Source organism: Pogona vitticeps, chromosome 6 (genome assembly GCF_051106095.1).
Source record: "Pogona vitticeps strain Pit_001003342236 chromosome 6, PviZW2.1, whole genome shotgun sequence".
NCBI classification, from domain to species: domain Eukaryota; kingdom Metazoa; phylum Chordata; class Lepidosauria; order Squamata; family Agamidae; genus Pogona; species Pogona vitticeps.
This window is the reverse complement of record NC_135788.1, coordinates 113,751,914-113,766,486: the sequence shown is the minus strand read 5'-3', so window position 1 is coordinate 113,766,486 and position 14,573 is coordinate 113,751,914. Positions and strand designations below refer to the sequence as shown.

The 14,573-nt window shown below is 42.9% G+C and overlaps 1 protein-coding gene across 1 annotated transcript; it reads right to left on the bottom strand.

The window, feature by feature from the left end:
- Positions 1-6,609: 6,609 nt before the first annotated feature.
- LOC140708297 (vomeronasal type-2 receptor 26-like) lies at positions 6,610-12,654 on the bottom strand. The gene is made up of 4 exons (XM_078378236.1): positions 12,334-12,654; positions 10,193-10,420; positions 9,279-9,405; positions 6,610-8,182 (listed from the first exon to the last, which is right to left on the bottom strand). The coding sequence occupies exons 1-4, from the start codon at positions 12,652-12,654 to the stop codon at positions 7,302-7,304; spliced, it is 1,557 nt and encodes a 518-aa protein (XP_078234362.1). The 3' UTR covers positions 6,610-7,301.
- Between the last annotated feature and the right edge of the window lie 1,919 nt (positions 12,655-14,573).

The following is a 14,573-nucleotide window of genomic DNA, read 5'->3' as shown; positions in this document are numbered from 1 at the left end:
ACTGTGAAACTTATAATGGCTAACAGCCCCATGTAGCCCAGGACAAGATAGAACATGAGGTCTGAACCTTCGTTACATTGAACTAAGATTTTGTCAGTTTCTGAATGCATGTCAAACTCTGGAAAGGGGGGAGAGGTAATCACCCAGACCGCACAGATACCAGCCTGGATAAGACACCATGATTACTGATCCTGCCAGCCGCTTCCCAACCCATCTCCTCATCCCAAGTCCAGGCCTTGTAGCCATGAAGGCCACAATCACAGTGATGGTTTTGGCTAAAACACAAGCAACAGATACACAGAAGACGATGCCAAACACCATTTGTCTCAGAAGGCAGGTGAGAGTTCTGGGGTGTCCAATGAAGAAGAAGGGACAGAGAAAGCACAGGAGCAGAGAAGAGAGTAGGGTGCAGGTGATGCTCCAGTTGTTGGCTTTGACCATGGGAGTGTGGCAGTAATGAATGAAAGTCCCCATCACCATGATGGTGGTGATAGAAAGAAAGAGGGCCAAGCTAGTCAATACTGAGCCCAAGGGTTCTTCATAAGAGAGGTAGCTTAGGGCTTTTGGAATACATCTGTCTTGATTCTTGTTTGGATACTGGCCCTTGGGGCATTCCTGGCATTCTTTTGCATCTGAAAGAAAGCAACCTAGTCTTAGTTTTGGAGTCACACAACATTTATTTTACAGATAGCAATCATCCAATTGTGTCCTGCTTTTTTTTTCCAAAGTTGATATTCTCTTCGGACATCCTATTTCTTCAATTTGAGGCAGGAACACCACTAGAGAGGCAACAAAAATTCCTGTATTTCTCCAGAGATGCTTTTGGATTACTTCACTTACCCATCTGGATCGAAATCCTCCCATTGGGGCACACAACGCAATCATAGCAGCACACCTGCTGCCCCAGTTGGACAGACATGCTCTCTCCAGGGTGGCAGCTCTCCACACAGGTGGACTTGGGTGTATTCTAATGATCATCAGAAGGAAGTTATGAATAAGTTAAAAGATAATTAGAAGGAAGGTTATTTAGAACTTAAATGATCATGTGGAACAGGGGTCTTTAAACTATTCAATATGAGGGCCACATCGTATATTTTCCACATTGTTGAAGCCTAAAGGAAAGTGCTTATAGAAGCCTTTTATCCCCCCCCCCCCCGAATCCTGATAGGGTTTCCATAAAATCTATGTCATTTGCTGAAATTGTTTGTAGATAATAGTCATCAGCTATCACGAAAGACACTCTGGGCTGATTGCAGCTACTATTCTCGCCTAGAGTAGACAAATTGAATCAGTTACATAATGGTGGGTCTCACAGAGTTGCAGTATTACCAGGATGCGCTTGGTGGCACGAACCATGTCAAGGAAAAATTATAGGCCTGACCAGAATAAAGTGCTGTAATGAGCTACCATAACTGTCAGGTGTGTTGAGAATGAGTCAGGGTGACTAAGCAAGGATTATGTAACCCAAGCTGATGCAACCTAGAGATGATGTAATGCTATGAGGTAATCTGTAACCTGATTGGTTGTAAGAATGTATATATGTAGACCTGTACAGTCAGTAATATCTTCACCTGCCTGAAGATCACATATGCCTGCCATGCTGCTGTAGATTGCTGTAAATACACTATGCTGAACGAAATGCTGCCGGACTGCGTGTGTTTTATTGCTGGACTGCCTGAGCCACCTTATACTCTGCTAATTCCGCGATTTCCGTGAGAAAAATGCAACAAACCAGTAGAATTTCCCCAGAGAGATGAAGACACCAGGCAATAAGACTGATAGCAGAAAAGTTGTATTAACTCAATTTGTTTGTAGAATATATACATATACATAGAGCTTTGTCCTTATTTCCAGTCCCGTAGTTATACACAGCAGTTCTGACAGAGTTCAGGCATAAAGTCATATACCATATATTCAGTCCAGCAGCCAGAGTCCTTCTCCAGTATTCTCCACGACGACACAGCACCTTCCACAACCACAACACCACGACGACATCACAGAGTATGTGTGCTGGGTCTGCTTGCTTTATCCCAGGGTTAGCCAATCCTGGGATTTCTTTCTCAGCTGTTACACGTCTTGCATTAACCCAGCTTCATAAATTCTTATTTTCTTAGTACTGATTCTTACAATTACTTATAGTCTTTGACTGCTTAATACAAAACTGGATTTAACAATTCTTCCAGGTTTATTTCCAAGCTGTCAGGATCCATGCATATTTATAATCAAATAACTCAATGGTGTATTTAAGAATTGCCTTTCTCTACAGGCTTCCTTTCTGTTTGAGATCCAGTCTGAAGTGCTTGCAACAATTCCATAGAACATCATCTACATGAAACTGCTGGGAGAGGTTCTCCAGAGTTTTGGGGCAAAGTGTCACCAGTATGCAGATAACACTAAACTCTATCTCTCCTTCTCATCTAATTCCAAGGAGGATGTCTTGGATGTCAACTGGTATCTGATATCAGTGCTTGATGAGGGCAAACAAACTAAAAGTTAATCCAGACAAGACAGAAGTGAACCTGGTCAATTTAAAGGCATAGGAGGGAACAGGGATACAGTCTTTGCCAAATTGGGTTCTGCTCTCTCTGAAAGCTCAGGTTTACAGATCAAGTGTACTCCTGGATTCTTCCCTCAGCATCGATGCCCAAATTTGGCCAGGAGTGTTTTTGCATAGTTAGATTTGGGGTGACAGCTGTGCTCATCCCTCAAGATGTCTGATTTGACTACAGTGAAGTGTGCCTTAGTTACATCCCGCTTCCATTACTGTATCGCATGCTGTGTGGGGCTGTCTTTCTGGTTGGTTCAGAAATCTCAGCTGGTCCAAAATGGAGCAGCCAGACTATGGACTGGTCCCAGTCATAGGGAGCCTATAACGCCCCTGTTGGAACAACTGCACTGCCTACCAGTGCATTCTCAGGCCAAATTACGAGTGTTGGTCCTTACCTATAATGCTATGTATACTTTTGGTCCAGGCTACCTGAAGGACTGTATCTCTCTGTCTGAGACTTCTCAGTCTTTTAGGTCTTCATAGGAGAACCTTCTCTCTGTCCCATTGCCAGTGCAGGCACGGTTGATGGAGATACAAGAGAGAGGCTTCTCGGTGGCAGCTCCCAGGTTATGGAAGGCTGTCTCTCGGGAGTTCAGGCTGATTTCCTCCCTTTTCTCCTTCCACTGACAGCTGAAGACCCATTTTTTGAAGCAGGCATAGGTGAGTCCCTGAATATTATTTTTAAACTCCAATAGTTTTTAATTTTTACCTGCATTTAGTTACTCAATTGTATTTTTATCAATGTAAAATTAAATTCTTTTTAATGTTGAACTTATTATATTTTTCTTCTTTTAATAGTATGAGCCTCATTGGGTCTCCTTAGCCCTGATTTTCTTAGAAGGGGTGACAATTTAAATTAGACTTTTATGATAAAGGTCCTAGAAGAAATGGACTTTGGGGACAATTTCTTACAAGGGGTAAAGTCGATATGCACAACAGAAGGGGCACAGGTTATTGTGAATAATGAACTTACTAAAATGTTCAAGATTTGAAAAGGGAACTAGAGACGGCTGTCCACTGTCACCACTCTTGTTATATTGGTCTTAGACGTGCTAAACAGAAATATACGGAAAGATGAGAGGATGGCAGCTGTTAAAATAAAAGAGAGGTTTATAAATTGAGAGCATTTGCTGATGATGTATTTCTGAAGTTAGAGTACCCTATATATGGAATAGCGATAGTAATGTCTAAAATAAAAAAATTTGGGACACTTGCAGGCTTTAAAATCAACCAGGGAAAAACTAAAATATGAGCAATAAATGTGCAAGTAGAAGATCAAACAAAATTAATGCATAAAACAGATTTTAAAACTGAGAGAAAAGTGAAATAGGAGTTGCATTGACTAATTAAAATTGTATGTTGTTTGAAAATAGCTACTGTATATCAAGATTTGGAAGGAGATTAAAAAAGGATCTAGGCAGTTGGGAAAAGCTCCAGCTATCCTTTTTCGACAGAATATCGATGATTAAAATGAATGTTTTACCACAATTGCTTTTCTTATTTCAAATACCAGAGTGGTAGAATATACCAGATGGGCAGGATATAAATCAAATAAATTAATTAATTAATTAAAATTCCCAACACTAAAATAAGAAATTCAGTTTAAAAACCAACAAAAAAGATATAGCTGATTTTTCATGGGTTAAAAAGAAAAAGAATATAAACTACTGGTGAAATATGATAGAAGAGGATGAACAAGTTAGAGACTGCATGGTAAAGTGGGCATAACGGCCACACAAAGCCCTTGAAATGGCTGAAAGGGGAAAACTCTCAGAGCTTCTCAAAGGCAAAAATCGGGTGGAGTGAAAAATAACATGGAAACACATATGGGACAGTTTTTTAGATAAAGAAAAGATTGACCTAGGAATATATAATTTTGAATCGTATTATTTCAGATCACAATACAGTGGTGCCTCATATAATGAGTGCCCCGTTTAAAGATGAATTCGCATAGCGATGGCATTTTTGCCATTGCTTTTGCGATCGCGTACCGATGTTGCCTATGGGGAAAAATCGCTTTGCAATGTTTTCCCCATAGGCACCATTTTCCCCCAGCTGAGCGGCGGGAGCCTCCGAAGGAGCTCTCCCGCAGCTCAGCTGGGGGAAAATGCCTGTGGTGGCCTCAGAAGGATCCTTCCGAAGGGTCCTTCCGAGGCCACCGCCAGGATTCTGATCATGCCTGGGGTAGCCGGCCGCGGGTCGGATCCAAGCCGCGGGGGGAGGGTGGTGGGATCCGGCTGCCTTTCAGACATCCCAGGCTTGGATCCCACTCGCCGTGGTGGGAGGGTGCGAGGCATGGCCGGTGGGGGGGGGGAGATCGGATCGGCTTCTGCCTATCTTCGGAGCAGCCTGGCTGCTCCCAAAGGGCTGCCCCGACTGTGCTTTCAGCAGTGGAGGAGGTGCCCGGTGGAGGAGAAAGGCCAGAACGGCTCCTGCATTCTCCTCCACCGGGCACCTCCTCCGCTGCTGCAAGCACCATCGGGACAGCCCTTTGGGAGAAGCCGGGTGGTGGGGGAGAAGGCAGGAGCCAATCACGTCTCCACCCCCAAGCTTCTCCCAAAGCACTGGGCCCGATGGTGGGGGAGAAAACCGGATAATCTGTTCCTATTGGAACGGATTCTCCGGTTTTCAATGCATCTCTATGGGAAAACGCGTTTCACTTAGCAATGTTTTCCCATAATGATGGTTTTTTTGGAACCAATTAACCTCGCTATGCGAGGCACCACTGTATGTATAGTTTAAGTTTCTTTGATGTACGGTGGAAATACTTTATTTGTGGGTGGCTGTTTTTCTTCTTCAGTTTGGTGTTGTTTTCTTGGTTTGATGACTCTTGTGATTTCATTTTTGGAGTAGCCATTTGCGTGTAGGGCCCAATTCAGATGGTTGAGTTCAGTGCTGAGAAACTGAGCTTCACAGTTCCGATTTGCACGGTCTACCAGTGTTGTGATTATGCCTCTTTTTTGCTGTGGATGGTGGTTGGAGTTTTTGTGTAGGTACCGGTCTGTGTGGGTGGGTTTTCTGTAGACCTTGTGTCCCAGTCGGAGGTCAGTTTGTCACTTAATATAGGATTGAAGGAGCCATAGCTGAGCTAAGAGAGAAATCATGACATCATTTACAATGGAAAAAAAAAAAGGAAAATACTCCCCTTTGTTCCCAAATATAAACTCACTCTAAACATATACTAAGGATGAAAGTCAGGTAGCAAAATGTTTCATTTTTAATCTCCAGAGGAATACTTTCTTGTACATTCACTTGGTATTATGAATTCTACAGGTGGGAGTCATTGCTAGCCAAGAAGTAGAGTCCAGTTTAAGAGGGACGCAAGTAAGATCCCTCAATGAGGTTACATTTATTTAACCCTATGGATGTACCTGAGGTATATTGTAGATACTGAAAATGTTGGCCATCTGCATGGAGTTTTCAGAAGTGAGCCCACCAATAGCAGCCACCACTTTCTCCTTCTTGCCACAGTTGTAATTGGGGGGGGGATGCCCTTCACTCATGAAGAGAAGATCCAGGGTATTCCCGCAGGTTCTCCAGGGATTAAAAGAATTGTCAAAAATCATATGTGACCTGAAATGGTTGAAGGCCACAAAAACGGCCGTGTGTATCCTGTGGTCCACAATCATACCTCATTTGTCGTGGAGTGTAGGTTTGTTCCTCAATGTTAATATGGCACACAGGGGTGTTAACCGTGAGGGCTGCAGTGCGGTCTACAGTGGCCTTCAATCGGTGATTGGTCACCAGAGAATCCAACTGAATAGAATTTTGTGTTCCTCAATGTTAACACAGCACACAGGGGTGTTAACTGTGAGGGCTGCAGTGCAACCTGCAGCGACCTTGAATCAGTGATTGGTCACCAGAGAATCCAACTGGATAGACCTTTGTGTTTCTCAAAGTTAACGCGGCACACAGGGGTGTAAACACAGTGCAGTCTGCAGCGGCCTTGGATCGGTGATTGGTCACAAGAGGATCTAACTGGATAGGCCGAGTGTTCATCAATGTTAACACGGCACACAGGGCTGTTAACAGCAACTGCTACAGAGGCCTTGAATCAGTGATTGGTCACCAGAGGATTTGATTGGATGGGCCTGAATTTTTCGGAAAGATGGACTAAATATTTCTGATTGGGTTTGGATGTCTTCTTGGAAGACATCAAGGGGGGCCTCCTTGTGGAGTTCGAGCGACTCATTGGCAGGCATGGGACTTAGCTATGCTAGCCCCTATGCTGTGGCGGGTAGTGTGGAAAAAAACAGGTATTTTCCGGTGATTCCCACTGTAAAATCAGGTAAGCTAACAGCACATCAGACCTCCCAGCACTGTGGGCTGTGCGATTACAGTGATTGGGGGAGGGATGCACTGGGCCAGTTCCAGACCAAAAGTGGTCAACTAAAGGTGGCTTGAGGTCTGGGGGTGTTTATTAGCAGCTGGTTGGGTTCCTGCTGTCTTCAAGATTGTGAGAACTTTGGGCCGGGGACTCACCCATCTGTTGATTAAGGGGTATTTGTATACCTCTGAGATTTACCTGTTTCCACAGTACAGCAGGCTCCCTTTTGCCAAATGATGGCTAATTTGAATTTTCAATCAATAAAGTGTGACCCGTTTTTAAACCCATATTATTTGTCTCATATCTTTATTCTGGGGTTGGGGACAATGATCATAGTAAACTGGCACACTTTGCAATTCAGAGGGTTTATCAAATTTCTTGAGATTTTCCAAAGAAGACGCCATTGAAGATGATGTGATTTCTCTGTCATCTGTATCTCATCTTTTTCCCTACTATTTGCTTTTTGTTGTTCAGGTCAGGTCTGAGAATAAGAACATAACATTTGGGAAGGAAGATACAACCCAGCAAGCCACCACTGGAAGCCAAGATTGAGAAGACCTCCACGGCTACCATGTATTTCCCTTTAGTACTCAGGTAGGCTGGAAGAAAAGACACCCAAACACTGCAAAACATTAACATGCTGAAAGTGATTAATTTGGCTTCATTAAAAGTATCTGGCAACTTGCGGGCAAAGAAAGCCACTGTGAAACTTATGATGGCTAAGAGCCCCATGTAGCCCAGGACAAGATAGAACATGAGGTCTGAACCTTCATTACATTGAACTAAGATTTTGTCAGTCTCAGAATGCATGTCAAACTCTGGGAAGGGGGGAGAGGTAATCATCCAGACTGCACAGATACCAGCCTGAATAAGAGAAGACACCATGATGACTGACCCTGCCAGCCGCTTCCCAACCCATCTACTCATTCCAAACCCAGGCTTTGTGGCCATGAAGGCCACAGTCACAGTGAGGGTTTTGGCTAAGACACAAGCAACAGATACACAGAAGACGATGCCAAACACCATTTGTCTCAGAAGGCAGGTGAGAGTTCCAGGCTGTCCAATGAAGAAGAAGGAAGAGAGGAAGCAGAGGAGGAGAGAGGAGAGTAGGGCACAGGTGATGCTCCAGTTGTTGGCTTTGACCATGGGAGTGTGGCGGTACTGAATGAAAGTCCCCATCACCACTGCAGTAATCATGTAAAGGAAGAGAGCCAAACTAGTCAGTACTGAGCCCAAGGGTTCCTCATAAGAGAGGTAGCTTAGGGCTTTGGGAATGCAACTGTCTTGATTCTTGTTTGGATACCATTCTACAGGACATGGTTCACACAAGTCTGCGTCTGAAAAAGAAGAGCTAAGTCTTGATATTTCTAAAAACCACATATTTTGCAAATTCAGGTCTTATCAGTTGATAAAATGGCACCAAAAAAATCAGAACCTTCTTCAAGAGGACTAGGCACATGAAATTCTGGTTGAGGAATATGGGGGATTATGTGATGATCCAGATGCTGGCAATTAGAGGCTCAGAGTTCCAATATGTGATTTGTCCTTGACAATAGAACTACTGACAATTCCTTTAAAAACTCACATCATCTGGTACAGAAAAACTAGGTCAAAATTGTTCCTGGCAATATAAGTGAGGCCAGATACCACTTTGGAAAGTCTCAAGGTAATCATAGTAAACATGAAGTCCTGAGCTGTTCCTGACAAACTGGACTCTGCATGGACGTTGAAGTCCCACAGCACAATAAGCCGAGGCAACTGATACACCACATTGGCAGCAGATCTCGGACAGGGAGACGGTTATGCAGCAGGGTGGGTGGTACAAGCCCACCCTCAAGTACGTGTACTCAACTTAGAAATCATCTAAGCATCTAACCACATGTGCTGCACATTCACTTTTCCCACCCTCCTGGCTGGCTCCTCCTACTCACCTGCTGGTGTGCACTGCATCTTCCCTCCCCATCATTTGAGCTTCTCTTCTGGCAGGAGCATAGACTTCTCCACTTCCTCCAGCAGCTGCTTTCTCAGACAAGGAGGCAGAGCAGGGATTATTGCAGCACAGCCTGTGAGTGGGCAGCTGCTGGAGGAGGCAGAGAAGGGAAGTCCTTACTCCTGCCAGAAGGGAAGATCATGCAACAGGGAGGGAAGGAGCAGGACACTCTTGTAAGTCATCTGAGGAGCAAACAAGGGGGGGTGTAGGCCAAAGTTCTGCAAGGAAAGTGGAGGAACATGGCAGCAGATGTTTCCTTAGGCCCTACAATTCACTGCCCTATGTCAGAATATAATTGGTTCTACAAAACCCATTCATATCTTTTTTTAAGAAAGAAGGGAAAGACATTTCTTGAATCCCAAAATTTGAACTTTGGAATGTTTATCTAGGAAACTCGGAAATCCTTCACATACCTATGTGGATAGAAATCCTCCCCTTGGGACACTTCACACAATCATAGCAGCACACCTCTTTACCCTCCTGGATGAACATGCTCTGTCCTGGGTGGCAGCTCTCGACACAAATGGAGCTGGGTAGCTTCTGTTTGCCAACACAAGGAAGTGTGTTTAGAATGGAAAAGGTTATGATGAAAGATCTCCTTTCAGACCCAACTGCTATGCCTACAAACAATAGCAAACAGGCTTCTTTTTCTGTCCACCTTGCCTTGGAAGCCTAAACCCCAACGGACACCAATCCCAACTAGCACCGTGTTGTAACAAAAAGTTGTCTCTCTCCACTTCACCTCTTTCATTGTCATTTCCCCAGTCTAGTAGGTACCCCTGCCCTTAATAAAAAAACTAATGATATGAAATATACCAAATGTGTTTTGTCTCAAAGTTCTCACTTGACCAATATTTTTATTGGATCACTAAGAAGTTGCAAATATGCTGAGATTTCAGGTTTTCTCCAGAACTTTACCTCAGGCATTGATGATATAAAGTTGTTGTTTAAGGATATAGTTTTCAAAGTAAGCCATCTGCAATAAGCTTCTCCAGCAAAGTAGAAAGGCTTTCTCAGTCCAAATCTGATTTTCTACTACTACCACGCTCCCTTTATATCTAAAACATACATGGACTCCATGACTAACACCAGCGGCCCTCCTCCAGGTGTCCTTGACTTAAGAAATGAGAAAGGAGCTATAGGGTAGAGAATCTTTTTGGGGGATGCCCCATTCATGGAATGCACCTCTGAGCAAAGCCAGGGTGATGATGGAAATATGGTGGTTTTTAATGGTAATGAATCCCCCACCTTTTAAAAAATGGCTCCATTAACTCTAGGAAATAGTGGTGTAACACATTACGATAAAATTAACAATAATCGTCCCCACCTCATTAAACTTGTGGTTCCACACAATGGCGCTTCTATCAATGGTGAACCTTTTGCCTAAAGAAGCCCAAGGATCCATCCTTCCAACTTGGATTTCACTGGAAGACTCGTTGGGAAATGTGACAAAATTCATGATATCATATCCTGCAGCCAGTTGCCCATTCTCATCAAAGATGATTTCTTCCCCAGCACTATTGTTGAACTGGATATTCCTCAAAAAGGAGTGAAGCTAGAGTGCAGAAATGTACAATTCAAGGCACAAAGCAGGTAATGAGATCCTGCTCCTCATATGCCTAGCATTCAGAAATATTCCTTCCATAATGAGATGGAAGATGTCAAGGGGAACTGGTATTCCTCTGCATAGCCAGGACATCTCACCGAACCCATAGAATTTGTTCCCTACACTGAATCCAGGCTACATATTTGTCTCTTATAGTATTTCTCTTTCAAGAAACAGGAAGTCACTAGGATGTTGAAGGAGAGCTTGTATCCTACCTTGCTTCCTAAATTCTGCTCTTTTAACTGGATAATCCAGGAACTAGGGAAGTACAGAGCTCCCTCATGACAGAACACTATACTACTGAGTGTATGCCAACCTTGTATTGGCACCAAAAACTTCTAAACATTCAAAAAGTAATTCTTCAAAAATTTATCGCATTTTTTGTGAGACCCTGTGTTCCGTACAACTCACCATGCTATTATAATCATATAAGAAATTTGATCAGTGGTTGTACCAGGACCACTCCCACCGTCAGACTTTTCATTGTGAAAATTTCCATCCAAGTCTCCTCTATCCACCACACTCTATCCATCACTCTATCTCATTAGCTCGCTGCTCATTTTAGCAACATATAGATTGGATGAAACAGGAATGGGAGCAAAGATGCACTCATGTTTCATGCAACACATGTTGCAGTTTCATGTTCATTTGTTTTGGCGACTTCAGATAGAAATTAGATAATTTTTTATCTTATTTCATGTTGTATTCTGATTTTCCTTTATTTTATACTTCTGATTACCTGCCATGGCAGAATGTGCTGGAGGCTCCATTTCTCTCCTCGCCCCTTCCACTTCTGCATAGTTCTTGATGTAAAGTCTGCATGAAGCGCATGAGCTACAGCATAAACAGCATTGTAGGTACTGTAGCTCTGGCCAGACATGCCCCTTTCAAACACAGTTCCAGGAAGGCTTCTCAGCTTCTCCCTCCCACTACAAGTCTTCAGATTTGGATCATTTAGGTTGTAAAGTGGAAATGAACAGAGAAATGCAGTACACCAAAACTGATGGATGAAATAAATCTGATCCTGATATGGGTTCATATTCTCCAGAAAGTTCTCAAATCCTGGCACCACATTTGTGTGGAATTTGAAGGACAAAGTTCCATTGAAAGATTTTGTGGCCAGTTTCATCCCAGCAGGTAAAGCTGTGAAATCCCACTGAGCAGTGGTCACCCACACCCTCCTTTGAGGCTGCATTTTGTGAAATTCAAAGATGTCTAAAACCAATCGTAGCCCCTCCAGAGAATGCCTGTCCCCATACACAAGAACCACATTAATTTTACTCAGAGAAAGCGTCCAATAGATTGGCCCCAGGATTACCCCAATCACTTGTTTTGGTGAAAACTCTGTCACTGTTGGGATGACCTCTGTCCAAGCAATGCAAATATGATTCTGCAGAAGCCTTGGTCTCAAGGTTCGAAGGAAGATTTCCCCACTGTCGTCCTTGGAAACAATGACACCAATCCAGTTCCATCCAAAAGACTTGAACAGCTGAATAATCCCATCATACTGAGCATCTTCGCTGGGCACCATCCAGTAGAAGGAAGGGAATTGACTTTTGTCACTTAATATAGGATTGAAGGAGCCATAGCTGAGCTAAGAGAGAAAGCATCACATCTTTTACATTAAAAAATGTAAAATACTCCCCAAATATAAACTTAATCTAAATGTATACTAATGATGAACGTCAGGGAGGAAAATGTTTCATTCTTAATTTCCAGTGGAATACTTTCTTGTACATTAACTTAGTACTATGAATTCTACAGGTGGCAGTCAATGCTAGCCAAGAAATAGGGCCGAGTTTAAGAGGGACACAAGTAAGATCCCTCAATGAGGTTACATTTATTTAACCCTGTGGACATACCTGAGGTATATTGTAGATACTGAAAATGTTGGCCATCTGCATGGAGTTTTCGGAAGTGAGCCCACCAATGGCAGCCACCACTTTCTCCTTCTTGCCACAGTTGTAATTGGGGGGATGCCCTTCGCTCATGAAGAGAAGGTCCAGGGTGGTCCAGCAGGTTCTCCAGGGATTAAAACAATTGTCATAAATCTTGTAAACCAATGTGATATTGGGTAACAGTTGAGCATTCTGGTTGATCTGGCGGATGGCAAAAGCGAAAGCCAGGATGTGCTGGTAGTTCTTTGGAATCACACTGCAATGAAATCTCACAAAGTTAATCATTATTGAGGGGGGTTTTTTTGAGAATCATTTATGATATAATTAATAGGGCACTTAATTTGTTCCTCAGAGCAAGTTAGTTATGGCCACCGTTACAATGTCTCTCAAACATGCTTACCACCCAGAAGTCTGCCTGTCTCCCCTTCCGGTGCACCCTGACAAGTTCTTTCTTTCTTGATACAGCACAAGGAAAAACACTGGATTCTGTTGAAGTAGAGCCTGCAACCCTCCATCAAAATAACCCAGATGGGGATCGTAAGTGGGAACTAACAGGAGAACTATGTCAAATATATATTTCTTAGAAGTCAACCACATGCTGTTTCATGTCAGAAATATAGAAGCAGGAGTGGAATATCTGTCAAGAGGAAATGCATAAAACCGAATGAAAAATCTGATAGCCAACAGTCCACCTGTCAAAAAGGTTAAAACGTTTTAAAAAACAAAGCTGCACGTGGACGTCAACGGACTTATACAGGTGAATCTATAGTCTCTTCCTTGTTGACAGCATAAAAAGTCAACTGCTTACTTTGATTGAGTACTTTATTTTGTGAAGATAAGAAACCTTCATTGGTTTCAATCTGGATTTTCATCAACAAAGCATTGACAAAGGACTACTTACATAGCATTTACTGCAATAGAATCTGGGTGGGTCACAAATGTTTTCAGAGGGAATCCTCCAAGAGTAATGGATACAAAGTCCCCAAGAATCATCTCATCTGAAGCTTCATGGAAAGAAGTTTGAACTCTTGTCCTCCAGTCACAGATGGAAGGGCTCATATTCCAGCTGGAAGAATGAAGCACCAGGAGCATCAACAAAGCCAGAGAGAAGGCTGGCAAATGTTGGGACTGGTCCACTTCAGACCTCTTCATCCTGAGCCAAAGGCACCACCAATACAATCACTCTTGGCTGAAGACATATAGGAGCACGGACTGGCAGAGCTGTCCACTTCCTCTCTCAAACTGAGATGTTGTCATTTCCTTAGACAGGAGACTTTATACACTAAGTCTGAGGATGCTAACTGAAAAGGGCTGTTTTTCCTCTTGATTGTGACACAAAAGCCCCATATTTCTCAAAGGGATTGAGGAGACAGAAATGCTAAAAGCAGTAATTCCGATAATTATAGGATAGGTAATCAAGGCTGGTTGGATTTGTTATGTTTGAAGCCCTGCTCTATTGTAAAGGAATAAAAATGTAAACAGAACTGTCCACGGATCTGGACTTTTTCCAAAGTTTGTAATATCTTGAGTCAATTTGTTCTTCTCCTGTGCTGTCAAATTGTTGTAAGTTAATGAGTGACGCTTATGCTTCTCCTAACTGAGTTTTTCCCAAGGAGATTAAAGATCTATCACTCTCTATGAAAAGGCACTAGAATGAGGGTATTGTCACGGGTGATATTAACAAGGTCACATTTCTTTCTTCAGGACCTGAGTGAAAATCACACGCTAAGAATGACCAAGATGAGGGGATATCAGGTTCAGGGCTCCCATTGCCACATGTCAAGGTTGTGTCCCAAATTTCAAGGGGTTTGCAACTGAATCTTCTTAGAAATGGGGAACTTACAAATGAAAAATTATAGTGAGCCACCTCCCTTGTTTTGCTGGCATTGTTTCAAGAATAGAGACAAATTGATTACATCAGCATTTGATCTTTTCCCTCAGAGGCAGGCAACTTATTGCATTCCATCACAAGATCCTGAATGTTATAAAATATGCTGCTCATTAATAGACTTTGTAAACTCAGATGAAGAGGACACTTCTCCTCCCATTTCATAATATGATTTCATCAATTTAATTTATTATTGACCTCCGACTGGGACACAAGGTCTACAGAAAAACCACCCACACAGACAGGTACCTACACAAAAACTCCAACCACCACCCACGGCAAAAAAGAGGCATAATCAAAACACTGCTAGACCGTG